Source organism: Rhodotorula paludigena (assembly GCF_050403205.1).
Source record: "Rhodotorula paludigena JCM10292 DNA, Rt_paludigena_JCM10292v1_ctg25, whole genome shotgun sequence".
NCBI lineage: Eukaryota > Fungi > Basidiomycota > Microbotryomycetes > Sporidiobolales > Sporidiobolaceae > Rhodotorula > Rhodotorula paludigena.
In genome coordinates this window covers 115,428-141,255 of record NW_027481433.1, presented here as the reverse complement: position 1 = coordinate 141,255, position 25,828 = coordinate 115,428, and the positions used below count along the sequence as shown (strand labels likewise).

At 65.4% G+C, this 25,828-nt stretch overlaps 10 protein-coding genes across 10 annotated transcripts; 6 read left to right on the top strand and 4 right to left on the bottom strand.

Moving 5' to 3' along the window:
- Positions 1 to 74: 74 nt before the first annotated feature.
- On the top strand, positions 75 to 3,213 carry CDC27 (anaphase promoting complex subunit CDC27; the record flags this gene model as incomplete). Its single annotated transcript, XM_076649531.1, has 6 exons — positions 75 to 1,174; positions 1,229 to 2,069; positions 2,152 to 2,513; positions 2,577 to 2,823; positions 2,886 to 3,040; positions 3,132 to 3,213. The coding sequence occupies 6 exons, from the start codon at positions 75 to 77 to the stop codon at positions 3,211 to 3,213; spliced, it is 2,787 nt and encodes a 928-aa protein (XP_076504912.1).
- A 393-nt stretch (positions 3,214 to 3,606) lies between these two features.
- JCM10292_006467 (phosphotransferase family protein) lies at positions 3,607 to 4,919 on the bottom strand (the record flags this gene model as incomplete). Its single annotated transcript, XM_076649530.1, has 3 exons — positions 3,607 to 4,308; positions 4,432 to 4,754; positions 4,811 to 4,919. 3 exons carry the CDS (start codon positions 4,917 to 4,919, stop codon positions 3,607 to 3,609), a joined length of 1,134 nt encoding a protein of 377 aa, XP_076504911.1.
- Positions 4,920 to 5,722: 803 nt separating this feature from the next.
- Positions 5,723 to 7,459, bottom strand: RNA1 (GTPase-activating protein RNA1; the record flags this gene model as incomplete). The annotated part of the gene is made up of 6 exons (XM_076649529.1): positions 5,723 to 6,203; positions 6,277 to 6,499; positions 6,584 to 6,744; positions 6,848 to 6,999; positions 7,193 to 7,380; positions 7,447 to 7,459. The coding sequence occupies 6 exons, from the start codon at positions 7,457 to 7,459 to the stop codon at positions 5,723 to 5,725; spliced, it is 1,218 nt and encodes a 405-aa protein (XP_076504910.1).
- A 104-nt stretch (positions 7,460 to 7,563) lies between these two features.
- MRPL9 (mitochondrial 54S ribosomal protein uL3m MRPL9) lies at positions 7,564 to 8,831 on the top strand (the record flags this gene model as incomplete). Its single annotated transcript, XM_076649528.1, has 5 exons — positions 7,564 to 7,809; positions 7,875 to 8,079; positions 8,149 to 8,209; positions 8,278 to 8,389; positions 8,493 to 8,831. The coding sequence occupies 5 exons, from the start codon at positions 7,564 to 7,566 to the stop codon at positions 8,829 to 8,831; spliced, it is 963 nt and encodes a 320-aa protein (XP_076504909.1).
- Positions 8,832 to 9,255: 424 nt separating this feature from the next.
- Positions 9,256 to 13,752, top strand: UBP15 (ubiquitin-specific protease UBP15; the record flags this gene model as incomplete). The annotated part of the gene is made up of 12 exons (XM_076649527.1): positions 9,256 to 9,258; positions 9,432 to 9,606; positions 9,722 to 9,863; positions 9,974 to 10,140; positions 10,225 to 10,411; positions 10,491 to 10,599; positions 10,686 to 10,785; positions 10,871 to 11,092; positions 11,156 to 11,910; positions 11,987 to 13,375; positions 13,439 to 13,667; positions 13,748 to 13,752. The coding sequence occupies 12 exons, from the start codon at positions 9,256 to 9,258 to the stop codon at positions 13,750 to 13,752; spliced, it is 3,483 nt and encodes a 1,160-aa protein (XP_076504908.1).
- Positions 13,753 to 14,276: 524 nt separating this feature from the next.
- Positions 14,277 to 15,141, top strand: JCM10292_006463 (uncharacterized protein; the record flags this gene model as incomplete). Its single annotated transcript, XM_076649526.1, has 4 exons — positions 14,277 to 14,378; positions 14,463 to 14,646; positions 14,737 to 14,898; positions 14,945 to 15,141. The coding sequence occupies 4 exons, from the start codon at positions 14,277 to 14,279 to the stop codon at positions 15,139 to 15,141; spliced, it is 645 nt and encodes a 214-aa protein (XP_076504907.1).
- A 159-nt stretch (positions 15,142 to 15,300) lies between these two features.
- JCM10292_006462 (uncharacterized protein) lies at positions 15,301 to 16,908 on the top strand (the record flags this gene model as incomplete). Its single annotated transcript, XM_076649525.1, has 6 exons — positions 15,301 to 15,405; positions 15,491 to 15,545; positions 15,640 to 15,665; positions 15,742 to 15,848; positions 15,938 to 16,007; positions 16,084 to 16,908. 6 exons carry the CDS (start codon positions 15,301 to 15,303, stop codon positions 16,906 to 16,908), a joined length of 1,188 nt encoding a protein of 395 aa, XP_076504906.1.
- Positions 16,909 to 17,643: 735 nt separating this feature from the next.
- Positions 17,644 to 18,740, bottom strand: PIS1 (CDP-diacylglycerol--inositol 3-phosphatidyltransferase; the record flags this gene model as incomplete). The annotated part of the gene is made up of 5 exons (XM_076649524.1): positions 17,644 to 17,961; positions 18,035 to 18,116; positions 18,212 to 18,325; positions 18,409 to 18,583; positions 18,665 to 18,740. 5 exons carry the CDS (start codon positions 18,738 to 18,740, stop codon positions 17,644 to 17,646), a joined length of 765 nt encoding a protein of 254 aa, XP_076504905.1.
- Positions 18,741 to 19,996: 1,256 nt separating this feature from the next.
- On the top strand, positions 19,997 to 22,665 carry JCM10292_006460 (WD40 repeat domain-containing protein; the record flags this gene model as incomplete). The annotated part of the gene is made up of 9 exons (XM_076649523.1): positions 19,997 to 20,251; positions 20,317 to 20,385; positions 20,463 to 20,600; positions 20,656 to 20,751; positions 20,860 to 21,109; positions 21,196 to 21,316; positions 21,432 to 21,583; positions 21,691 to 22,017; positions 22,109 to 22,665. The coding sequence occupies 9 exons, from the start codon at positions 19,997 to 19,999 to the stop codon at positions 22,663 to 22,665; spliced, it is 1,965 nt and encodes a 654-aa protein (XP_076504904.1).
- Positions 22,666 to 22,913: 248 nt separating this feature from the next.
- JCM10292_006459 (uncharacterized protein) lies at positions 22,914 to 23,737 on the bottom strand (the record flags this gene model as incomplete). The annotated part of the gene is made up of 4 exons (XM_076649522.1): positions 22,914 to 23,127; positions 23,195 to 23,280; positions 23,356 to 23,573; positions 23,638 to 23,737. 4 exons carry the CDS (start codon positions 23,735 to 23,737, stop codon positions 22,914 to 22,916), a joined length of 618 nt encoding a protein of 205 aa, XP_076504903.1.
- Positions 23,738 to 25,828: the final 2,091 nt, after the last annotated feature.

Genomic DNA, 25,828 nt, shown 5'->3' with positions numbered 1-25,828 from the left:
TCCTCGCTGCTTGCCTCGGCCTCGTGCCGCTTCCTCTCCCCGCGTCTCCCCTCCGACCGCGCTCGATCCTCGCCATGACCGCTCCCTCGCCCGCACTCGTCTACAAGCTCGCACTCCTCCGCCAGCTCGCCCTGGCTGCCCTCCCGTACTCGCCCGCATCTGCCCTCTTCTACGCCGAGCGCCTCTACGCCCTCGACCCGGCGCACGAGTCGTCCGCCCACCTCCTCGCCGCCGTTCAGTCCGTCTCGAACAAGCACAACGACGCCCTCTGGACCCTCCGCCAGCCCGTCACCTTCACTCCGGACTCGGCCTCGTCCTCCACAGACGACCCTTTCCTCGGCAACAGCCGGCGCTGGCCGCAAGCCTCGACCTCGGCGGGCCGGCTCACACGCCCCGCCGCAGAGGCCAGCGTGCGCTGTGCCCGCCTCTACGGCCAGGCCTGCCTCGTACTCAAGCGCGATAAGGAGGGGCGAGAAGCGCTGGCACGCGTCATCCAGCCTGGAACGCCCCTCGCCCCGCATGCCGCGTATGAAGCCGAAGCGGCATCGCTCTGGGCCGACACGGCGTCCCCGCTGCTCCAGACTGCAGACGAGGGCATCGTCGTCGAGCTCGAGCTCGCCCGTCTCGCGAGGAAGGGCGGCGACTATGAGCGCGCGATCCTGAGCTTCCGCCGCGTCGTCGCAAAGGTCCCGACCTGCTGGGAGGCCATCGAGGCGCTGTGTGCGCTCGGTGCGCCGCCAGACGTCGACGCGCTCTTTCCCGTGCAGCTGCGCTCCGCCGCCGCCGCCGCCACGAATGCGGCGGGCGCAGGCGCGCAGAACGTCCCGCCTGCGGGAGCTCAGGCAGCGCCGGCGCATGCTCCCGGACCGCGCCTGCTTGCGCCGACCAACTCGAACCCTGCTCCGCTGGCGCCGTCGCAGACTGCGGCGGTGAACATGGCTTTCGCGGGCTACGGCGCAGCGGGACGGGCGGCGCGAAACGGGATGGACAGCGGAGGGCTCTTCACGCCGACCGAGGTTGCGGTCAAGCCGGGCGGGCTGTTCGGTCCGAACGGGAAGGGCAAGGGCCGCGAGATCGTTGGCGGGCTGTTTGGCGCAGGAGGCGCGCCACCACCGCTCAGGCGGACGGGCTCGGGGCGATACGACTTGACGGCAGACATCAGCACCGCCGACGAGTGCGTCCTAGCTGGTTCTGTTCTGGACGAAGACTGACGATGCGTTCACAGAAGCTCCTTCGATGCCTCGTTCTACCCGACCAACGGTCCCCTCTCTTTCGCCCCTACGAGCACGACGACAATCTCTGGCCCTACCGCTCGCAGCGGCAACGGCGCCATTGCGTCATCTGGCTCGCTCTTTACGCCACCGACGGGTGCCCTGCCGACCGCGACCGCGCCGGGCGTCAAGCGCACCCGCGCAGGCAACATCGCACCTGCTTCGACCGCTGCCGCCGCGTCTCAACAGCAGCCGCAGCAGTACAGTATCGCCGACACTCTCGCCGGCCGCAGGATCCGCCATCCCAAAGGCCGACCGCCCGCTGCCCCGCCAACCCGGCGCTCCTCGCGCCTCTCGAGCAACGCCGTCAACGACGGCAGCTCGGTCGGTGACGCGACAAGCGCCGCGATGGCAGTCTCGCGCTCACAGACGAGCACGTCGAGCCGCACGGGCGGTGTCAACGGCGGGAGTGCAGGCACGACGAACGGCGTTTCGCGCGACAAGAAGCGCACCAAGGGCGGCGCGGGGCCGTCGGTCCTGTCGGACGCCGGGAGCGAGGCGCTCTCGTACTCGTCGTCGCCTGCGCCCTCTTCTCCCGGCACGGCGACCCAGCAGCAGCACCAGCAGCAGAGCATCGGGATGGCGCTCGACGCGCTCGACCCGGCCGCACGGCTCGACGCGCACGACCACGTCGTCGCTGTCGTGCGCTACTTTGCGCTCGCTGCGACGCGCAGCGCGAGGTTCGAGATGAAGGGCGCGGTCGAGGCGCTGGGGGCGCTTCCGGCGGAGCAGGCGAGATCGGCGAGGGGGTTGGTCATGCTCGCCAAGGCGCACTACGAGATGCTCAACTATGCCCAGGTGCGTGCGGATGCAGTCCTTGTTAGCTCGCTGGTGCTGCTGTTACCGACGCGCTGACTTTGTGTGTTGCTCGCACGCACAGGCGGAGAAGGCGTTTCAGCACGCTCGCCAAGTCGCGCCTTACCTGGTCGACGGCATGGAGCTCTACTCGACGGCACTCTGGCACCTGCGCTCTTCGACGGCGCTCTCGTTCCTCGCGCAAGAGCTCGTGGCGCTCGACGCGCACCACCCCTCGAGCTGGATCGCGTCGGGCAACGTCTTCTCGCACCTCGAGGACCACGCGAGCGCGCTGCGGTGCTTTCGCCGCGCGGCACAGCTCGACGAGGGATGCGTCTACGCGTACACGCTCGGCGGGCACGAGTGCATCATGCTCGAGGAGTGGGAGCGCGCGCTCGGCTTCTTTCGCGAAGCGGTGCGCCGCGACCCGCTTCATTACAATGCTTGGTGCGTCTCTTTCGTTCTCAGAACGTCCCGCGTCTGACGCTGACGGCGTTCGGCGCGGCACAGGTTCGGTCTCGGCAACGTCTACCTCAAGACGGGCAAGCACACGCTCGCCGAGTACCACTTCCGGCGCGCGCTCGAGATCACCCCGGCCAACACGACGCTCCTCTGCTGCGTCGGCACGGTGCTCGAGAAGCTCAGGCGCACGCGCGACGCGCTCGACATGTACGAGCGGGCGGCGGTCGTCGCGCCCGAGAGCCCGCTCGTGCGGTTCAAGCGCGTGAGGCTGCTCATCGCCCTCGGGAGGTACTCGGTGCGTCTTCTGCCTCAGCCACGTCCTTCTGGCTTTCCCGCTGAGGTTCGAACGCAACGCAGACGGCCGAGCGCGACCTCGTCTCGCTCGACAGCCAGGCGCCGACCGAGCCCAACGTGCAGTACCTCCTCGGCAAGCTGTACAAGCACCTCGGGCGCCGGCAGGACATGCTGCGCCACTTTGCGCGCGCGCAGGACCTCGAGCCGAGGATGGCGAGGTGCGTCGAAGAGGCTCCTCTCTTGCGTTGGTATCGTCTGCATCCGGTGCGCGCGAGACTGACGACAAGGCGATCGCGCTCGGGTTTGCAGCATCATCCGCGAGCAGATCGAAGCTGCACATGCGGATGCGCACGGCGGCATGGACGTCGACGACTCGGGCCTGCTGGCCTGATTGGCCCTGTACTTCCCTCGGCACGCGTCTGACAGGCACTTCTGCTGTGCTGTGAGGCGTGACAGCACCGCTGGAAGGATACGGAGGAGTGAACGATGTGTTCTTGGATGTATACACTCCCGTACCCCTTGCTTCCCACCTCGCGTCTTGCTGTTGCTATGATTACCGTTCGCACCTACCACATCACTTGAATGCTTGTGACGAGGGCAAAGCGAGCTTTGCGGGCAGCGATAGGCATGTGCTGCATTTCAGGTCCAATTGCTGCTTGAGAAGGCCGAGCTAAGAGCAGCGGGGCACATGGACGCAGTCCGTGCGCGTACATCCGTGCTATTCCTTGATCCCTCGGGGTCTGTGAAAGCCGATATGTTCAAAGTGACGTGGCCCTAGACTGCACTACTGCTTGACGGCGGCAGAGAAGGGTGCTCGAACAACGGCAATCCACGCGTGCCGCAGCGCCATAAAGGTCTCGTAGCCCAGCAACACCAGGCCAAGCTTGAATGCGCTGCGCGATGCGGCGAAATCGCCGTCGTACGCCGCCGCGGCAACGTAGGCGTCGGTCCACGAGGGATACCACCCAGCGTGCTCCCAGTCGATGAGCGCCACGATCTGGTTGTTGCGGACGTGCACATTGTGAAGGGTAATGTCGCCGTGAGTGAGGACGACGGGCGCCTCAGAATCGAGATACCGCCCGAAGCGCTCGTCCCACTCGCGGTCGGTGTCGCCCTCGTAGTGCGGCACCTTCTGTCCACCCCGCGCGCCGTACGCGCTCTTGAGCCACAAGATCAACTCGGGTACCGAGTCGAGGTTGATGGGAAGGGGTGTGTGCGGTAGCGCCATGGTGAGCGCAGAAATTCGCCACCGGCTCGACTGGTCGACCTCGCGATGCGGGTCGTATACGCCAATGCGAGTGCCAGGCGGGGGCGAAACGGCGTGAAGCGACTTGAGCATAGGTTCAAGTTGGGCGCAGAGTGCGCGCCGCGGCTCGTTGCTGTGCTTGCCGAGTCGCTTCAGCGCTTGATCCAGAGTTTCGCCCTGCACGTCCTCGAGGTACAGGAAAATGCGGCGCGGGTTTTGCAGTTCGCGGATGGCAAGGACCTGTGGAATGATCATTGACGGTCAAGCGGGCTTGCATCTGGTGCGCACACGGCAAGTGCACCGTGCGAGCGCAGCGGGTGCGCGAGCAAAGCTGGAAGGCGAGTGGAAGGGGGCGAGGCTCACCTCGGGCAGCGGTACGCTAGTCGTCGCGCGCACGTAGCGCATCACTTCGCCCTCTTCGCGGCGAACCTCGGTGCCGTGCTTGACGACGCAGGTGCGTCCGTCGGCGAGCTGCACCCGCCGCACCGTCTTCCGCACGCCGCCGAAAAGGTCGCGCGACAGGACTGTGCCAACGTTGTTGTCAAGGATCTCTTGCGGCGCTGGTAGCTCAGACGCATTCGGAAGGGCCGGAGAAGTGCGGCTGTTCGAAGAGAGCGAAGCGGTGAGGCGGTGCAGCGACGTCCACGGGTCGGGCGCGCCAGAACGCGGTCGAGTCGTTGCTTTGCCTGGGTGAGAAAGGAGGTTACCAAGTCAGCGCATGCAGGTCCACCCTGGCAATGACGCTGAAGCCGCGCGACGCAACCCGTGTTGGACGATGGCGGAAGCGGACGCGCAGATGAATGCGACAATGCGCAGTTGCGCACGTCCGTGAATGGTGTGCGGGACTGCATGGCTGACGTGAGAGCTAGGCTACCCCGAACTTCGTGCACAGGCCGAAGCGGTGAGAGGTGGTGACCAGAGCGTCGCGCCGGGATGAGGCAGAGGCAAGGCGCAGGCGTCGCTCAGGAGGACTCCGCGTACGCGGACGATACCAACAAGCCAAAGAGCAAAAGGACCGCAAGCTTGCAAGTGGGTCGAGCGAGACAGAAGGGTGCCCCAAGGACCCCAGCAGCAAAAAAGAGAGGTTTCCCCGACGGGGAATCGAACCCCGCTCGCGGCTGTGAGAGAGCCGAATCATAACCACTAGACCATCGAGGACTTGTTAGGGGGTTTGGCCCGCTAGACCAATATATCGGCGCTGCCCAGAGTGGCCAGCCGCCTTTCCAGCCGTGGGCGCTCGCCAATTTGACACCGCACACGCTAGAGCTCCCGTTTCCGCGAGACCGAGAAGAAGATTGCGCAACAGACAAATACGAGACTGCGCCTGGAGCAAGCCTGGAGCGTGAGGGGAAATCGACAGTGAGGCGCACTTGCGTGCAGACGCGCACAGCGAGAACAAGGTATGAGCTGCACACTCGCAGCCATCGCCCGAAGCTGCGTTCCGGCCTCGCGCCTCAGCAGTCTCAATGCGCAGTCTCGGGCGAGCAGCCCTGGAGAGCAGCGGATGAGGAACGCCCACGCCCGCAACGACGCTGGTGCACAGCAGCCAGCCGGAGGAAGCAAGAGCGCACAACACTGAAGCAAAGCGGAAACGAGGAGGCAGCGGCTGGTCTAACGGATAATTACCGGCCGCCGCGACAGACGGGGCGCGGTTCTACGCAATGTGCACCTTGTCCATGAGCCCGGCGAGGTCGTCGCTCTCCTTCTTCTCCTCGGCCGACTCCTTGTGCGGTGCGCCCTCCTTCTCGGCGTCGCTCTCGCCCGCCTCCTCGTCGTCCTCCTCGTCCTCGGACTCGTCCTCGTCCTCGTCCTCCTCGGGCTCCTCGAGCTCGTCGAGCTCATCCAGCGCGTCGCCGTTCCCCCACTTGTCGAGCGCCTCTCGCACCTTCTCAAACTGCTCCTCGGTGCCGTCGTCGCCATAGTTGCCGTTGAGCTCGAGCTCTGCGAGCTCCTGGCCGTGCGCGGCGATCGCGCGCGCGAGCTCGGTCACGGCGCGCGCGTCGAGCTCGTTCGACTGGAGCTTGAGCGACGAGAGGTGCGGGTTCGAGCCGGTCGAGAGGGTGCGGAAGATCGAGAGGCCGCCGCGAGGGCGCAGGAGGCAGTCGGAGAGGTTGAGCACTCGCAGCTTGGGCCAGCTGCATGCCGCAAGCGTCGCAGTGAGCATCTGACGCACTCACAGCGCAAAGGGAAAGGAAAGCGCAAACGCACGAAGGCAAGCTCTTGGCAATCGCGCGCGAGCCCTTCTCCGTCGCCGTGTTGTCCTGGAGGTCGAGCCACTCGAGGTCCGGGTTCTTCTGCAGCCCCTGCGCGAGGAGCTCGATGCCCTCCATGCGGATCCCGTTCTGCGGCATGCGCACCTCGCGCAGCGTGCCGAGCGCCGCGAACGCGTCCGAGAAGGCCTGCGATGAGCCGTTCTCGAGGCGGTTGCGGCCTGTGCAGTCGGCAAGCGCGCGAATCAATCAGACGGTCGCTCAAAGCGGGACAGGCTGGCCGAAGTGCAAGCACGTCGACGCACCGCAGACGAGCACGCGGAGGTTGCTCTTGCGCCCTTCGCGCTCGGCCTTCTTTGCGTTCTCGAGGAGGGCGCCGGCGATCATGGCACCGCCTGCGGGGCCCATGCCGTTGTTGTTGAGCTTGAGGACCTCGAGCGCGGGCGCGTTGCCGATGAACTCGAGCCTGAGGAAGCGCGAGGGAGTGTCAGCATCATCTGTCGCAACTACAACGCCCCAGCTGCGTGTAAGAGCAGACCAGGACGAAGAGAGAGCGCGAGGCGACGCACATGGGCTCTGCGCTGCGGCCACCGAAGGCATTGTCGGAGAGGTCGAGCGAGGTGAGGTTGGGGAGCGAGAGAAGCGAGGTGCAGAGGAAGCGGAGGGACTGGGGGATCTCGGAGATGAGGCGGCCGGTGAAGATGTCGGAAAAGTCGGCGACCTGCGGGATGCGAGGGTGGGCGGTGTGTCAGTCGGGAGAGGTCCGAGAGCGACGACGAGGCGAGGGCGGCGGCAGCTTGCAGCGAGCTGGACCACTCGTCTGCAGCTCTGCGTAGAGCTCTCAAGAGTGCACAAGGCTGCACGGTGCCCCCGCCCGAGCGATTCGAGCGCGAGCGATCACTCGACCAACGTACGCGGAGCGAGTGCTTCTTCTCGAGCGCGCGAGCGACGCCCTCGCACGCGTCAACGCCGAGGGTGTTGCCGCCGAAGCGGACCTCGTCGAGGCCGTCGACCTGGGCAATTTCGTCGAGGAAGGGCTGCGTCTGGTCGAGCGAGTCGAGCTTGAGCTGCCGCCCGACGAGCGAGTAGAGCGTGGCGCGGTCTGGCGGGTGCGCGAGTGGGTCGGGTGAGTGCGGTTTCATTAGCAAGCGAGCAAGCTAGAGCGCACCTGGTGAAGCCATTGGCGAGATGCGGATGCGGGTCGACGGCAACCGCGACCAGCAGGGAGCGATGAGAGCGGATCTCTTGTCCGCCGTCTTGCACCACGCTCCGCTGCCCAGACCGCATGCAGTCGCTGACGAGCTCACTGCGCATCCTCTCGCTCGGCGGACCCGCCCCTGCGCGCGCCTCGCTCGTGCGCACGCTCGCGACCGCCGCCTCTCCCTCTGCTCCTCCTCCTTCTCCAGACGCTCCCGCCGAGCCCGCCCGCTTCACCCCGCGCACCCGCCGCACCGGCGTACTCGCCCGCAAGCATGGCATGACCGCCCTCTGGGCACAGGACGGCTCCCGCATCCCCGTCACCGTCCTCGAGGTGCGCCCTTCCCTCTCCTCTCCCTTTCTGTCCACTGCTCACCTCGACCTCTGACCCACCTGCAGCTCGACTCGACCCAGGTCCTCTCCTCCCAAACCTACCCCGCCACGACTAGCACCCCCGCCCGCCACACCGTCATCGTCGGCACCTCGCCGCGCAGGGCAAAGACGACGCCCGGCGCACTCCTCGGCCAGTTCCGCAAGGCCGGCGTCGAGCCCAAGATGCGCGTCGCAGAATTTGACGTCACCGAGGACGCGCTTGTGCCTTCTGGTGCGTTCGTTCGCTTGCAGGCTGGACGGGAAGGACCAGCACTGATGAGGAGTGCTTTCGCTCGCGCAGGAACCACCATCTCGGCGGCGCACTTTGTCCCGGGGCAGCACGTCGACGTGCAAGCTCCCTCGTGCGTCCGACTTGAGCTTCCATTCGCTCGCGTCCCGCTGACGGATTTCCTCGTGCGAACGACTGCAGGATCGGGAAGGGCTTCCAGGGTGTTATGAAGCGCCACGGGTTTGGCGGTCTTCGCGCGAGTCACGGTGTGTCGATCAGCCACAGGAGTCACGGTTCGACCGGTCAGCACCAGGTGCGTTCTTGCCGCAGCTCTCGCACCGGGGCCGAGGAGTGCTAGGCACTTCTCCTGTCTGTTAGCAAGTGAAGCAGCAAGATGCTCACGTCTTCCTCGACAGGATCCCGGCCGTGTGTTCCCGGGCAAGAAGATGGCGGGCCGCATGGGCGGGCGCAACGTGACGACGCAGAACCTGGTCGTCGAGCGCATCGACCTCGAGCACAACGTCGTGTACGTGCGCGGCGCCGTCCCCGGCGCGCCCGGCTCGTTCGTGCGCGTCGTCGACGCGCTCAAGAAGGTCGGTTGGAAGGCGGCCATGCGGGAGAAGCGCGGGCTCGGCGAGATGGGCGAGAAGGGCGAGGTGCTCGACGGCGTAAAGACGCTGCCCATGCCAGTGGGGAGCGTCGAGCTCGCCAAGGGGCTGCCGAGGGAGGTGCAGCGCGCGGGCGGGTTCCGGTAGTCTGCAGAGGAGGGCAACGAGAGCGGGATCCGACTCTTGCGCGCGAGGGTCGGCGTTCCATACGCATCGCGAGGGGGAAGGCGCAGAGAGTGTATCCGCGCTCCCGGGTCGTCCGTCTGTCTTGCGGCTGCATGAAAGCATGCTCTGAGCACGGCTTCTGGAAGGGAACGAGCACGAATGCCGCCGGTTGCGAGCGTCGGCCAAGTCGGTGTCGGGGACGCGACGACCTCGCCTCGTGCGGCCGACTCTGCACGCAGTCCGAGCCAGACTCGCGCACAGCCCGCTAGATCCTCGTGCCTGCGCCCGTGCATCCGCCCTCCCTCCGGCGCTGTCTCTCTTGCGCTTGTTGCTCCGCCTCGCCCGTCTGTGCGAGTGACGCCCGCTCTCGCTGCCCTCTCTCCGCGCAGGCGACCCCGTCCGAGCCATGGTACGTCCCACCAGCACTCAGCAACCCCGCTCTCTCGTGCCCGCACGCGCAACTCGGCTGCGCTACCGCTCGCCGCCCCCCATCTCTCGTCATCCCCGTCGCCCGCTCTCTCGCGCCCCGCCGGGCCGTCCCGACCGTCAAGTGTGTTCTGACACCCTCTGCCACGCACGCAGGAGCCGCTCCTCGAAGGCCCGCCCTCCCCGAACGACTCGCCCGTGCACGACATCTCGCCCCCTCCCCCGCCGCACGCCGCCAACGGCACCGCGCCGTCGCCCGGACCGGCCGCGCAGGGCGCACCGGGAGCCATGGACGTCGACTATGCGAGCCAGGTCGTCAGTGTCGAGGACTGTGCGTCGCGCTTCCGTTGCCGCGTTCTACACTCCCCCCTCTTCCGGCTCGCTCGAAGACCGGTCGCATCCTCTCGCTTGCGCAGACAGCTGACGTACATCGTGCACTCGCGCAGACGAGGCGTTTGCGGCCAAGCATTTGTCCGACATGGGCGAGGAGGTCGATGACTTCCAGGTGTTCCGGTGGCCGCTCAAGGACTACCAGCGCATGGACAAGAAGGTCCTCTCGCCCGAGTTCTCGTGCGGCGGGCACAAATGGTGCGTCTCGCGCCGCGTCTCGCATCGAGCGGACACCGGCCCCCGCCGGTGTGGCTTCGTGACTCGTGGCCTGCAGATGCTCACTCCGCCGTGTCTTCGCCCACCCGCAGGAACATCTTACTCTTTCCGATGGGCAATTCGAACGGCCAAGCCAACGACATGGTCTCGGTCTACCTCAACTACGGCGACCAAAAAGCGAGCGAAGGGTGGCACGTGTGCGCCCAGTTTGCGCTCGCCATCAGCAACCCCAACGACCCGACCGTCTACATCCAGTCGCGTGCGTTGGCCGCTCCTGGCTTTCTCCCCTCCCCGAGCACCACCGCCCAGGCATTCGGCTGATCGAGGCGCGCGCGCTTCGCAGAGGCGCACCACCGCTTTACGAACGAGGAGCAAGACTGGGGCTTCACGCGCTTTGTCGAGCTGCGCAAGCTCTTTGGCGTCTCCGAGGGCCGCACCAAGCCCATCATCGAGAACGAGGAGACGGTCATCACGGCGTTTGTGCGCGTCCTCAAGGACCCGACCGGCGTCCTGTGGCACAACTTCCACAAGTGCGTCCCGCTCAGGGCAGCCGCCTCGCTAGCTCCTTGGCGAGAGAGACGAAGCTTGACGACTGATGCGGCGGCACAGCTACGACTCGAAGAAGATGACGGGCCACGTCGGGCTCAAGAACCAGGGCGCGACGTGCTACATGAACTCGCTCCTCCAGTCGCTCTTCCTTACCAACCAGTTCCGAGAAGTGCGTTGCGATGCCGCGTCTTCAGTCTCGGGCGATCCCTCGTGAAGGGGCGCCATGCTGATTGTCGTTATTGTCGACTTCCACAGGCCGTTTACCAGATCCCGACAGAGGAAGACACGACCGACACGGTGCCGCTCGCGCTGCAGCGCGTCTTCTACAATTTGCAAACGTCCGACTCGTCTGTTGGTGCGTCGAGCGTCTCGCAAGGCGGTTCCTCGCTGCTGGTTCGCCGAAATGCATGCTGACCTAGAGGCCGGACATCCTCGCACAGGCACGACCGAGCTCACCAAGTCGTTCGGCTGGAAGGGCTTCGACTCGTTCCTGCAGCACGACGTGCAGGAGTTCAACCGCGTCCTGTGCGACAAGCTCGAGACCAAGATGAAGGGGACGGTCGCCGACGGCGCCATCAACAAGCTCTTCTGCGGCAAGATGAAGAGCTACGTCAAGTGCATCGACATTGACTACGAGAGTGCACGGAGCGAGGAGTTCTACGGTGGGTCTTGCCATCAAGCGGAAAAGTCGCTGATCGCGAGCTGACCCAGCTCGGCTTCCGCAGACATCCAGCTGAACGTCAAAAACCTGCGCAACCTTGAGGAGTCGTTCAAGGACTACATCCAGGTCGAGACGCTGGACGGCGAGAACCGGTACAACGCCGAGGGGTACGGCCTGCAGGACGCCAAGAAGGGCGTCATCTTCGAGGCATTCCCGCCCGTGCTGCACCTGCAGCTCAAGCGCTTCGAATACGACATGCAGCGCGACCAGAACGTCAAGATCAATGACCGGCACGAGTTCCCGCTCGAGATCGACCTCGAGCCGTACCTCGACGAGAAGGCGGACCGCTCCGAGTCGCACCTGTACAAGCTGCACGGCGTCCTCGTGCACTCGGGTGACGTGCACGGCGGGCACTACTTTGTGCTGATCAAGCCGTCGCCGGACGGGCGCTGGCTCCGCTTCGACGACGACCGCGTCGTGCCCGTCACGGACCGCGAGGTGCTCGAGGACAACTTTGGTGGCGAGGCGCCGCTCGCGCCCAACGGCTACCCGGCCGCGCAGCACCCGCACGTGCAGCAGCAGCAGCAACAACAGCAGCAGCAGCAGGGCGCCAAGCCGCCGATCAAGGGCGCGATGAAGCGCTTCACCAACGCCTACATGCTCGTCTATGTCCGCGCGAGCCGCGTCAACGACGTGCTCAAGCCCATCACGAACGAGGACGTGCCCGAGCACCTCCGCACCCGGCTCGAGAAGGAGCGCCGCGATGCCGAGCAGCGCAAGCGCGAGCGCGACGAGCAGCACCTGTACCTGACTGCTAAGGTGCGTTGCGGCCACTTGCAGGATCGCCGCGTCGTCCTGGTGACGAGTGCTGATCGAATTCGGGCGAAATGCGCAGATCATCACGGAGAAGACGTTCCAGTCGCACCAGGGCTTCGACCTCGCGACGTTCGACGACCGCACGGTCCCGGCGACCGAGCTGCCGACGTACCGCGTGCCCAAGGCGCAGCCGTACCTCGACTTCCGGGCGCAGGTCGCTAAGGACAACGGCCTCGACCCGAACGACATCCGGCTGTGGGTCCTCGTCAACCGGCAGAACAAGACGGTCCGGCCCGACGCGCCCGTGAGCGACCAGGACCCGACTCTGACGATGGAGGTCGTGCGCGACAAGATGGCGTCGCGGCAGCAGGACCTCAAGCTCTTCCTCGAGTACATCTCGCCGCAGACCAAGGCCGAGTGGCAGCGCAACCACGGCCAGGAGCCGCCCATCATGGTCTTTGTCAAGCACTTTGACGCGAACCGCCAGACCCTCGCCGGCGTCGGGCACTTCTACGTGCACCGCAACATGCGAGTCATGGACCTCGCGGCGCAGATCAACGAGCGCATGGGCTTCCCGTCGACCGTGCCGCTCAAGATCTTCGAGGAGATCAAGCCCAACATGATCGAGCCGATGAAGATGAAGGCGACTTTCTTGCAGAGCGAGATCCAGGACGGCGACGTCGTGTGCTTCCAGGTTGACATCAACGACACGGTGCCGGGCGCCGACGCGCACCTCGCCGACCGCCAGACCCTGTACTCGTCGCCGCTCCAGATGTACGACTTCTTCCTCAACCGCGTCGTCGTCACCTTCCGCCCCAAGTTCGAGGAGCCCGAACGCGAGCTCGAGGATTTCGCGCTCACGCTGTCGAAGAAGTACACGTACGACGAGATGGCGTCGATCGTCGGGCGGCACCTCAAGCACGAGCCGCTCAAGCTGCGCTTCACCCAGTCGAACGGCGCAAACGGCTCGCCGAAACAGGTCATCCGGCGACAGGCGAACCAGACCGTGTCCGAGATGATCTCGCCCGGCTACATGGCGACGACCAACAACCTGCTGTACTACGAGCTCCTCGACGTGTCGATCATCGAGCTCGAGACGAAGAAGTCGCTCCGGATCGCGTGGGTTGGCCCGACCAACAAGGAGGAGGGCGTGCACCAGTTCCTCTTGCCCAAGAACACGACGATGCACGACGTCGCCAACGACTGGCTGCGCAAGGCCGTCAAGCTCAACCCCGAGTACGGCTCGGGCTCGATCCGCCTGTTCGAGATCCACCAGGGCCGCGCGCAAAAGGTCTTTACGGGCACCGAGGCCGTGCGCGACGTGTCCGAGTCGAGCGAGCTCTACGCCGAGGAGATCTCGAACGACGAGCTGAACGCAGAGGACGACGAGCGCGTCGTGCAGGTGTTCCACTTCAACAAGGAGCCGACGCGCGCACACGGCATCCCCTTCCGCTTTGTGCTGCGACCCGTGCGCCCGCTTTTCCTTTCCGCTCCTTACTTGTACAATCTGCTGACGAGCGCTCGTACGCAGGGCGAGCCGTTCTCCGAGACGAAGAAGCGGCTGCAAGCGCGCACGGGCACGTCGGACAAGGAGCTCGCAAAGATGAAGTTTGCGATCGTGCAGCCGTCCATGTACAAGCAGCCGGCGCCGATACAGGACGACGACGTGCTCGCTGACCACTTGTGGAAGGACGAGGACCTGCTCGGGATGGACCATCTTGACAAGCGGAGGGCTGTGGGCGAGCGGGGCGTGTTCATCCGTGCGTCGCCGCGACTCACTTCGCCTCCGGGCCTGGCGTCTTGCTCGTGATGCTGACCTTTGTCATGTCGAACCGCACAGGATGATCCACTCGCCTGTGAACCGTCTTTCGCCGCTCTCCCCGTCGCCTTTTCGTACTTCAACCCTTCTCCTTCCTCGGTACCCTCGCACCCTTGTTACCACGCTGTCTCTACACACTCTCCATCTCCCCTTCTCTCGTGCACGCGTTCTCTTCCCCCCTGTGCTCCATAGTCCCCTCCTCGTGCGCGTTCCGGTTCTCTCCTCCGAGCCCTCTCCGTTCGTCGTACCGGCGCTCTCGCCTCGTATGCTGTACTTTTGCAATCCACATCTGACCTTGCACTGGCTGCCTGTGCGAGTAGAGGGCCGGACTTTCGGACGAGCCACGGCCCTTGCCTCGGATCCTCAACCATCCACTCGCTCATCACGCGCTCGAGCTGCTTGTAAGGCTTGCAAGGCGGTTGAAACAGCTACGCACGTAGCCTCGACGCGTCCATATACGACCCCGGAGCTCCTTCCACTCTTCTCTCCTCGCCTCATCTCCACGACCTCCTCCGCCCCGTCCCCACCCTCGCGTCCTCCCTGATCAACCATGTCTGAGCCCGTCGAGACCGTCGAGACCACACCCGAGGTCGTCGAGGAGAAGCAGCGCAACAAGGTGCTCCTGACCGAGGAGGGCGAGCTGACGGACAAGGTGCGTCCCCTCTCTCCCCTCGTTCCGCTTCCCACACACACCTGCTGACCTCGAACGCGCCTGCACTGCGCTCCATCGCACCAGTTCTTCGCCGTCCTCCGCACCGTCTTCCTCAAGTACGCGCGCCTGACCTCGACGACGGTCAAGGTCAAGCGCAAGGGCGCGGCCGCGACCGTGCAGCACCTGCGCACCGACGAGGAGAAGGCGCGCGTGGCGGCGCTCGGGCGGAAAGAGATGAACGCGTTTACGCGCGTGACGAACGGCGAAGGTGCGCTCTTCGCTGCCCTTTCGCGCCCGCCGCACCGTCTCTGCGCATCGGGCTAGACGGTCTAGATACTTACGCTTGAAGATTACGCAGACCTGCCTGACGAGCAGTGGAAGGAGGTGACCGAGTATCTCGACACGAACGACAAGGGCGAGCTCACGTTCAAGGGCTTCATCGGCCTCTACGCGCTGCAGACGGGTGCGTTGCGCCGTGCCATCACGCTCCCCGCAGCCGCTGCTTCAACGCGCGTGCAGGGTGCGTTTCGCTTTTCTCCGCGACTGACGCTGTGGCATTCACGCAGACACGGAGGAAGCCGAGACGATCAAGGACCTCAAGGCGTGGGGGTACGACCCGGAGACGCTCGACTATACCGGCATCGTTGTGGCCCCTACCCCGTCCGCGGAGCCTGCAGCAGCAGAGGCTGCGGAGGAGAAGGACGAGAAGAAGGAGGAGGAGGACGAGGTTGCGGCCAAGGTCGAGCAGCTCGAGGTCAAGTAAAAGCGGCGGGGAAGGCAAGGCCCCTCAGATACCCTCGGCGCGCATCTCTGGTGTAGATACCCCTGTCATGCATTGCTCGCATCGCCTCTCGAAGCGGTTCTGTGAGGTCGAAGTTGTGGTCGCCGGCTGCGGACGTTGGTGTCTCTTCGCTCCGAGACGATGGCGGCTCGCTCGATCCGGTCTGCGGGCGTGCGCAGGCTGCTGCAGGAGCACGCAGAGCTGCAGCAGGACAGCTGCGCAGACTACAACGCTGCCCCGCTCGAGGTGCGCATCGCTCGCCGTCTCCCTCGCGAGCCGGAGGATGCTTGTGTGCTCGCGTGAGGGCCGGTACTGACGCGTGGAAGCGCAGGACGACCTGTTCAGCTGGCACTTTACCCTGCGCGTGTCCAGCTCGGACTATCACGGTCCGTCTCGCGCTCTCGCTCCTTCTCCCCGCCGCCACGCCCCTCGGGCTCTCGCCTCTCGCTCTCGCTGACTCCGGTTGACCGCGTACTGCAGGCGGAGTCTACCACGGAAAGCTCATCGTGCGTTCCCGCTTTGTCCCGAACCCGATCGACCCGTGCTGACCCTCGTCGCCTTGTGTGGTTGCCGTGCGCCCAGCTCCCGTCCGACTACCCGTTCAAGCCCCCCGAGGTCTACATGCTCACGCCTTCGGGACGCTTCGAGGTCAACAAGAAGATCTGCTTGTCCATCTCGAGCTTCCACCCGTGAGTCCCGCCGCGTCTTGCCCGGGATCTCGGGAGGTCCTCTTCTTTCACGAGGACGCCGCTGATTCATGTGCTGTACCGCTGGGCAGAGAGACATGGCAGCCGTCCTGGGGCATTCGAACGGCGCTACTGGCGATCATGGCCTTCTTCGAGACGGACGTGCGTCGGTATCGCCGTTCTCGCCTCTACGGTACAACGTGCTGACGAGATCCTCCCGTGTGATCGCTGCACACAGCCGAAGGGAGCAGTCGGCTCGCTCGAGTACCCTTCCGCCGACCGTCGCCGCCTTGCGCTCGCCTCGAGGACGTTCAAATGCGGGACGTGCGGATTCGATGCAAGCGAAGCCAAGTCGTGCTCGGGTATCCCGCTGCCGCCGCTATCGGGCAAAGAGGAGAAGTCGAACGTGGAGCAACCTCCCAGCGGAGAGTCCGAGAAGCAGGGCACGGAGGTCGAGGTCGAGACGGATGCTGCTGGCAGCGAAGTCTCAACGCCTTGTCCCGCTCCGCTTCTCGAGGTCTCGAGCAGCCCCGTCCTCGTCACGACCCCTCCTGCCGCTTCTGTCTCCCCAGCATCCATCTTCCCCGCCGCGCCTCCTCCCACAAGCGGCCCCTCGGCGCACGCACCGCATGCCGTGACTCCTCCTCCTTATCCGACCGCTCCGCCTCACCGCCCTCCCCACACTCCGCGTCACCGCGCTCCCCAGCCGCATCACCACCACCACGCTGCCGCCGCAGCAGGCGATCCGACCGGCGCGCTCGTCCCACCCGGCGCGCCGCGCCTCTCGCCCGCGCACCTCCCCGCGCGCGCACCGTCCTACACAGGTGCGGCCGCCGCGCGCCCGCCCAACCCTCTTGCCGCGGACGATCCCGCCCCCGCCGGCCCCGTCCCCGCGCTCCCTCCCGGCCTGGGGCTCGCGCGCGCGCCCCTGGGCGAGAGCGCAGCGGCGGCGGCCGGGATGGGCGTCGGCGCGGGCGCGGGCGGACCGCCGCTCTGGGTCGATCGCGCGATTCTCGCGTGCTTGCTCGCGCTGCTTGCGCTCGTGGTGCGCAAGGTGGCGTGAAGAGCGTCGACGCCCGCACTTCGAACTCCAGTCGCCGTTGCCGTTGCTGCTGCCCCCGACATTTGTACTCGCCTGTACCTGTTTCTCCGCCTCGTCGCACTCCCTTTGTTCCCCTCTGTTGATGCTACCCCTCTCTCTGCGCCTTTCCCCGCGAGTCGTCCGTACTCTGTTCCCTCCGTCTCCATTTGCTCGAGCCTGTCCTGTCGCCTTCTTTCGCCTCGCCCTCGCAATTCCAAGCAGTCCGTGCCTCTCGAGCAAAGTTGGAGAATACACGGTCGTCGTTCTTCTGAAGGGGTCTGCGCCCCAAGGGAAGAGGAGGGGAGAAGGGGGTATCTACGATTATTCTGGCGCACTGCCTCTCTTGAAGTAGGAGTCGAGGCAGCGCTGAGATCAGGGAAAGGAAGGCACGAAGGGGAATAGAAGGGAAGGGGGAGAAGGGGGGAGATCGAGTATACACAAAAGGGAATCGCATCCCGCCGAGGCGGGCGCGACTTCCGATTCGATCCAACAATGCACGGCACCGACACTCTCCTCCCGATGGATGTACGCTCCACGATATTGGCTCGATCGGCACAATGCCGGTGCAGCCAGTCGCCTCCGAGTCTATACTTCTGCACCTGCGAACTCGGAATTAGTCATTTGCAGAGTCGGACACGCGACATTGAGAAGAGTGCAGTCGGAAGAAAAGAGGAGCTCACCTCTCCCATACGCAGCGCCCCACCCCCACTCAGGCGCCTACTGCTTCCTCCGCTGCTGCGCCTCGTAGCGCTCCTCCTGGTCGCTGACGGCGAGGAGTTTCGCCGCCTTGACAAACTGGACGACGTTGATGATCTGCTTGCCGGCCATGATGGGCGCCGTCACTGCCGCGACGACGTGGGGCCACGAGGTGCGCACGACGGCCTTGACGACGCTCGCGGGGAGCGACGAGACGAGCGGGAGGAGCGAGGGCGGGAGGGACGAGAGCGACGAGATGAGCGGGACGTGGTACGTGTTGAGGACGTAGAGGGCGACGAAGAAGAGCTCGTTGGCGGCGCAGAAGATGAAGAGCGTGTTCTGCGGGTGCGGGCGGGTCCGTGTGAGGGATGAATGCTCGCTACCGTTTTGAGAAGAGAGAGGAGGGACGGACGCTGTTGTTGTAGTAGGACCACAGGATCCAGCTCTGCTCCTTCGTGACCGTCTTGTGGCTCCGCGAGCCGCTCGAGATGGACCTGCGCAAGAGATCGAGATGAGCCGTTTCCATTCCGCGTCATGAGGCGGCTTGACGCTGGTCGACCCGCCCTCATCGCGAGGAAGCGCGACTCACGCATACATGTGGATGTAGTGCGACGAAAAGTCGAGCGAGATGAGGAACTGGAAGAGGAGGGCGAAGCGCGGGTATGCCGACGCGAGGAAGCACAGCAGGCACGAGGTCATGCACCTGCGGGGCGGCGACGCGAGTCAGTCGCATTCTTTCACCCATCCACGGTCCGCAACTCGTCGAATCCGCGAACGAGAACGCACCGGTCCGTGACCATGTCGAGGATGGCGCCAAACTTGCTCGTCTGTCCGAGAGCGCGTGCGGCCATGCCGTCGACGGCGTCGAGCAGCGCCGATACGCAGTACGCGACGGTGCAGAATTTGGGGTGTGTCGGCATGTAGGTGAGCGCGGCCGCGCCGAGCAGGACGCGCGTGTACCCTGTGCGGAATCAGATCGGGATGGAGTCCCCGGCCGCTGTCAGCGAGCCAAACGGGTCGTGCGAGGGCTGCAACGGCGTACCGATCAGATTGGGAACGAAGAGAAAGATGTTCTCGTCCGTTCGAGGCGCGGGACCGGTTGATACGGACTTGGCCATGGCTGCGGGTGCCGCGCGGTCAGCACTTTAGCCGTCCGAGAGCCCTGCGGTGAAGTGTGCGCCCCGACAGAGGCACAGAGAGAATAGACGCACTGGATGGACTGCTCTTCGGCGATAACGCGCGAGGGAAGGGACGAGATTCGGTAGAGACTGATGAGGGAGAGGAGGCGCGTCGGTGTCAGCGAGCCGTCGAGCGAGCAGGCGGTTCTGTGGTCGTGTGCGCTGCAAGCTGTAGAGAGCGTACGAGTGTCTGTACTCGAGCTGGGCGAGTGCCGCGACGAAGGCAGGAGACGAAGCCGAGGTGCCCGGAGCCGTCGCAGGTTGCCCGCACGACTACAGCGCCCACCCGCGAGCTGCTGTACCTGCCACTGCTCTGCGTGCACACTGGTCCGCAGACCGGGCCTCTCGATGCACCGCCCGCGCTTCGTAGTGTAGCGTGCTCGTCCGCATTGCTGACCACCGCATCCCCCCCACTGCCCTCGGACACGTCTGCACTAGCTTGTGCGGCCGAGCGCGGCCCGGTGAAACGTATAAACTGGCCGCTGGGACGTAAGTTGCTTAGAGCGAGGGCTGCGCGGTGCCAGGCTGCGCACAACATGCACACCTAGACGGTGCATTCGGGGGCAGCTCTTGCAGACTCCGATCGGCCACCTCGACCGGCTGCCGCTCAGTTTGTAGACCGCGCACAGGGGCTTGTCGCACTCTCCTGTGTCAGACTGCGCTCGAGCGAGAATGAGGAACCGCGGCTGTGCTGTCGATCCCATCCGCGTTGCTCGTGTCCTTACCCACGTCCGGTATAGCTGGGGCCTGAGCACGCGCCGGCGCACTGCTATGGGCCAAATCGCTTTGCAACCTGCTCAACGGCGCATGAGCGGCAATGCGGCTAATCTTGCGGATCTCGGTCTTTCGCTCTTCTCGCTCGGGCCGCTTCGTCTCGCCGGCCTACCTTGCCGTGCCTTTTGGCTTGCACAATACGTTACTCTGCTCGGCGTTAGCTGCTGCGGTTGAAAATGGCGATGCGGTACCTGCACTCGAGTCTGTCGAAGCTGCGCGGAAGCAGGAGCAAAACGAGCAACCAGCACAAAGTCTAGGCGAGTTGACCTTTGGGCAGCTTCAGCCAACTAGACTTCAGGAAGCGATCGTGATGCTCAGCAAGCTGCAAAGACTTTGTGTTGTCAGGGCGAAGCAGCGTCCTCGAGGGACTCGCTGCGACGGTGCACCTCGCGAGCTCGAGAGGGCTCGCTGTGCCAGTCAGAATGGCCACACTCGCGCCTGCAAAGCCCTCGTCCGTGCCCCAGCTCGTCCCGACCGTGCCCTCGCTCGCGCCCGCCGCGTCCGGCTGGACGCCCTCGACACTCGACGAGCCGCCGCTCCCGCCGCCGCCCGACACGCGCGAGGAGCAGCTCGCGCAGCTCGCGGCGCAGGAGAAGCTCGGGCACGACGGCAAGCGCCAGCGCGTGCGCGCGCGCAGGACCGTCGACCCGTACGGCGGCATCGAGCGGTGGAAGATTGTGCGCCGAGAGCTCTGCTGGGACGCGAGCCGTGTGGGTGGACTGACTGTATTGCTTGCACACAGTACAAGAGCGTCCGGACGTCGCACCGCTCCGAGCCCTTTATCCGCAACCAGCCCTCGTGCCTCATCGACGTTCGTCTGCCGCTCTCGCTCTGTGTGCTTCCGAGCGGTCTGGATCGGCTTGTTGACCCGTGCCTGCGACGACACAGCTCCTCCCCGCCCAGGCGTACCAGAACTTCTCGGCCTCGTTCTGCTCGCGCTATGCCCACACCTCGACCAACAAGCTCCGCTGCCCCGTCAACATCGTCACCGTCAGTCTCGAATTGCCCTTTCTCTCGCACACAAGAGTGGGGTGCGAAAGATCTTGCGCTTTCTCTTTCGCTGACGCACCTGTCCCTGCAGTTCACTCCCGATGCGCGACGCATTCTCACCGGGTCGACGAGCGGCGAATTCACGCTCTGGAACGGACTGACGTTCAACTTCGAGACCATCCTGCAGGTGCGTGCTTGACGAGCTTCGACCGGGTGCATTGCGGCTTTACTAACGGAGCTCGCCTCCTCATCCTACTTTTTGGCTTCTTTACCTGCACCGCATCTCTTGCAACAGGCGCACGACTCTGCCGTCCGCGCCCTCTCGTGGTCCCACTCGGGCCAGTGGCTCCTCTCGGCCGACAACGCCGGCGTGATCAAGTACTTTCAGCAAAACATGAACAACCTCCAGGTGTTCCAGGGCCACAACGAGGCGATCCGCGACGCGTCGTGGGCCCCCAACGACGAGCGCTTCGTCACCGGCGCAGACGACGGCGTCATCAAGGTGTGGAACTTTGAGCGCATGAAGGAGGAGCGCGTCTTGACCGGTGCGTGCTCGGCCTCTCCTCGTGCTCCGCGCTGAGCTCTTGCCGACGCTTGCGGAGCTTGAACTGATTGGTTGGGTGATGCGCAGGTCACGGCTGGGACGTCAAGTGCGTCAAGTGGCACCCGACAAAGGGCCTGCTTGCGTCCGGCTCCAAGGACAACCTCACCAAGTTCTGGGACCCGCGAACGGGCAACGTCCTCTCGACTCTGTGCGTGCTCTTCCGATTTGGTCAATGGGCTGTTGCAACAATTCCGTTGCATCGCAGGCCGTTCGGAGGATATGTGAGAAGCCGGCTCACGCAGGTTCCTATGCCCCCCCTGCAGCCACGGCCACAAGAACACCATCCAGGCGCTCGCGTGGTCGCCGAACGGACACATGGTCGCGACGGCGTCGCGAGACCAGCTCGTCAAGGTGTTTGACATTCGCGCCATGAAAGAGTTCGTGACGCTGCGGGGGCACAAGAAGGAAGTTTGCTGTGAGTCGCTCGCGTCTCGAGGACCGGTCTCGTGTGTAACCGCACGCTTGACGCGGTCCTCAGCAATATGCGAACTCTCGCTGACAGCCTTCCGTCACTCGCCGCAGCGGTCGCATGGCACCCAATCCACTCGGACGTCCTCGTCTCGGGCGGGTCCGAAGGCTCGATCCTGCACTGGTCGCTGCCCGACTCGGCGCCGAAAGAAGTGCTCGAGTTTGCGCACGACTCGAACGTGTGGTCGCTCGCGTACCACCCGCTCGGGCACCTCCTCGTCAGCGCGAGCAACGACCACACGACGCGCTTCTGGAGCCGCGCGAGGCCCGCGCAGAGGACTAAGATGGACCGGTTCCACGTCGGGAGGGATAAGGCGCAGGAGCTGCAGGAGGCAGAGGGAAGGATGGGCGGCGGCGCGGGCGGCATGAACGGGAACGACGGTGAGCCGATTCGCTTCCGGAGCTCTCCGCATCCTGCTCCCAGTGTCTTCCGACCGCTTGAGCAAGTCACTGACCCATGTGTTCTGCACAGACGACGACTCGTACCTCCCCGGCTTCCAGCATCAGCAGCCGCAGCGCGGCTTTGCCGGGGCCCTCCCGAACTTCTCAGCCTCCTCGCGCGCACCCCCGCCCCCTCCACCAGGAATGGGCGGCGGCGGCGGCGGCGGCGGCGGTCTCCCGGGAATGGGCATGGGCGGCCCTCCTCCTCCGCCCGGCCTGCCAGGGATGGGCATGGGCCGCCCGCCGCTCCCGCCTCCAGCCGGCATGGGCAACGGGGCCGGCGGAGCCTCGATCCCGGGCTTTGGGCGCGGTCCGCCCGGGCCGCCGTCGATGCAGGGCGGTGGTGGTGGAGGGCCAGGAGGGGGAGGGGGAGGGGGAGGGGGAGGATACGACTACCGCGCGCCGCTCCCGCCTGGGTTTGGGCCGCAGGGTGGGCAGCAGGGAGGAGGGGGCGCGGGGAACAACTATGGGCAGAGGGGCGTGCCGCTACCGGGTCAGGTGGAGAGCTTGAGGAGGTTCGGCGGTGGGGGCGGACCGCCTGGTGGTGGCGGTGGCGGCGGAGGAGGAGGAGGGTATCAGCGGTACTAGTGCGCATTGGCGTCTGCAACGCTTGCTTGGGCTTGCACTTCAGCGTCGGAGGACTCTGCGTGTGTGATCATCGTCTGGATGGGCTTGAGAAGGTTGCGCATGGACTGTCGGAACAGGAGTCTCGAAAAGGAATCGTTACACGTTAAATAACAGCTGATCCGCCTGGGTCGCTCGGGCTTGCTGAGGGTGGGGTTCTGCCGGCTCGTCATCTCCAAACAAACGGAAGTCTGGCCGTGGCCTCGGGCGGCTCAGAACGCAGCTAGCAGCGAGCCAACGAGGGCAAGTCCTGCAATGGGGAACGCGTATCCCGCAGCCGCGGTCACCCCGACAGCCTGAGCGCCGCTAGCCAAGTCGACGGTGTCGTTGCGGCACATGAGGCCCGCGGGTGAGGTCCAATCCTGCACGAGGACGAGGCCAGCCCATGCCTGCTGAGCGTTGATTGCGACGTTGCTTTGCCGAACGCTGCGATCAGTGGAAAGTCCGCCGTCAGTGAGGGGTTGGGACAGAGTGGGGCAGCCGGTCGACAGACTTTAGGACTCCGACTGTGCCGTTCTGTGCCGCAGGAATGTTGCCCGACGACTCGGTGAGCGGGACGTTGTCGAGCTTGAAGCAGTACTGCAATAGGGAACGTCGAATAGGGCGTCGGATGAGTAAGGCCGTCGCGCAAGGTCCTCAGAAAAGCGGACGAACCTGCCCGGCACCCGTGAGCTCGACGTTCTGCAACAAAGGGTAGATGCCGTACTCGGTCACGTTGCTCGTCACGGCTTCGAACGGGTCCGACTCGTTGCCGTTCATCGCGAACGGGTACGTCCCGAACGACACGTCGGCCGAGATGAGGACCGTCGAGTTGGTGAGCAACTCGAGGACGAGCGGGCCGGCGCCCGAGATGGGCCAGTAGTGCGGCGTCCCTATGCAAGGCAGTTCGTCAGGCTCGTGAGCTTCGAAGGACCTGCTGCCGCGCACGAGACGTACGGACGTCGTAGCGAGAGGCGACGCCCGAGGGCCAGACGAGGGAGAAGTTCTGAGCCGCAGCGAGTGGCGCCAGAGACGCGAAGGCGAGCAAGCGGAGCATGATCACTCGAGCCAGAAGGAACGAAAGATGAAGGTGAAAGCAGGAAGAAAAGAGGTTTGCCCGGAGTGCCCGGCTCGCTTTGGGTTCGCGGAGGCAAAGAGAGGAGACGCTAAGTTACCTTACCTACGTTGCGCTCTTGGCGCCCGGGTCCGTACGAAGCGGTACCGGCACGTCACGTGGTGACTTCCCGTCGCGGCAGGTATTTTCCCCCTCGCTCGAAGCCTCCTCGCCGTGGGCAGCTGCTCAGAGGCGGAACACGTCGAGAGAGAGCCGAGTATGCTGTTGTGACCTGCCCCGCCCGGGAGAGGAGCACGAAGCGGCGCGAGCGGGGGAGGGGAAGCGATCCCGTGCAAACGTCGGCGCTGTTCGCGCGGTTGGCCCGAATCGTGACAAGCGCTCTTCGGCCCTGAGACGACCTACCTACCGGCAGCATGCTGCTGTGTAGCCTCTATCGCGGGCACGCAGACGAAGGAGAAGAGGCGTGGTAGAGATTTCGTCGAAAGTGGCGCGAACATGGACAACAACACGTCAGAGGAACCCAAGAGGAACCCGTTTCCTCGCTTCTGATCCCCACCCTGATCAAGCAACAAGCACCGCCTCTCCCTCCTCATCGACCCAGACGAGCCCGCGCCCCTTGAGAAACTTCTCCTCGTCCCCTTCCCCCCTCCCTCGTTCCTTCTTGCCCTTGCGCCCCATCAGCGCTGATACGCTCACCTGCCCGAGCACCTCCCTAATCGCCAACGCGAGGTGCGCGTCGCACCTCACCGCGACATACTCGCCCCACCCCTCTCCTCCTCCTCCTCCCTCCTCCTCGTCGGGTGCGGGAGGTGGAAAGTACGCCGCAGCGCGCACGAGCCCGAACTGGCCACTCTCGTGCAGGCTCGTCAGCACGCGCCAGAGCGCCTCGAGCCGCGCGTCGGTCCACTCGATCGCGGGCGCCGCGTCTGCCTCGGTCGCGCGAGGAGGCGGCGGAGGGGCGGCGGCGTACCAGCGCGGCTGGGCGACGCGCGCGTGCTGCGGGAGCGGGAGCGAGTGGGGCGAGAGCGGGACGAGCCACGCGCCGCGCCGGCCGGGAGAGAGGTACGACATGGTCGTCGGCGAGTCGAGCGGGACCTGCGTCGAGGTCGACTGCGTCTGCGGCGCCGTTGTTGCTGCGCTGGCGGTCCCGAGCGAGGCGGCGGAGGTGCTTCGGCTGAGAGGCGCGGGCAGGGGAATATAGGACGGGTCGACAAAGGAATGGAGGACGCGCGCCGGGTGCTGTCGCGTTGGGTTGAGGTTGTCGGCCGGGCGGGGCGCGCGAGGCAGGTGGCAGTAGGGCTGCGGTCCCGGGACGATGCTTCTGATCAGTACAAGACGGGCAAGGCAGCGAAAGAAGCGAAAGTGCGACACGCACGTAGGGGATGCAGCGCTGGACCGCTCCTCTTTCCAGGTCCGGCCTCTCGCCTCCTTGCTCGCTCAGCCCGAACTCCTTCTCTTTTCCCCTTCCCTTGACGAGCGGCGAACCTCCCACACCCTTCCCTGCAGCAGCGACAGCCGCAGCCGCGCTACTCCTCGGCGACTCTACGCGGACGACCTTCTTCCGCTTGTCGCCCCGCCCGGCGGCGGCCGTCTCGTCCGCCCACGCGCCCGCAATGCCCGTGCTCTTTCGGCGCTTGAGGATGCTCTGCGTCGGCTCGGCGGGCTGGGACGAGGGAGGGAGGGGAATGGGGCGGTGGTGCGTGAAGGAGGGGAGTGGGGTTGGCGGGAGAGGGGCGGGAGAGGGCGAGCGATGCGGAGGGGGACAGAGGCGCGCGGGATGGAGAGAGGCGGGGAGGAGAGCGGTGTAGGAGGCGATGTGCTCTGCATGAGAGGGACGAAGGTGAGGCAGGGCGCGGAGATGCGAGGTCAAGCGGGACGGCGCACGGTCTGGCTGTTCTGGCGGGTGTAGTGGCCATGCACTCGCACTGTGAGAGGTCCTCGGCGGTGCACAGAGCGACGCGACGAGGCGCTGAGCAGCTGTTGAGCGAGTCGCGGGCGAGCGGGAGGCAGCAGCAGCAGCGGCAGCAGAGGCCGGTTGGAAGACGTGGAGCTCAATCGAGTCTAGCGCTGGAG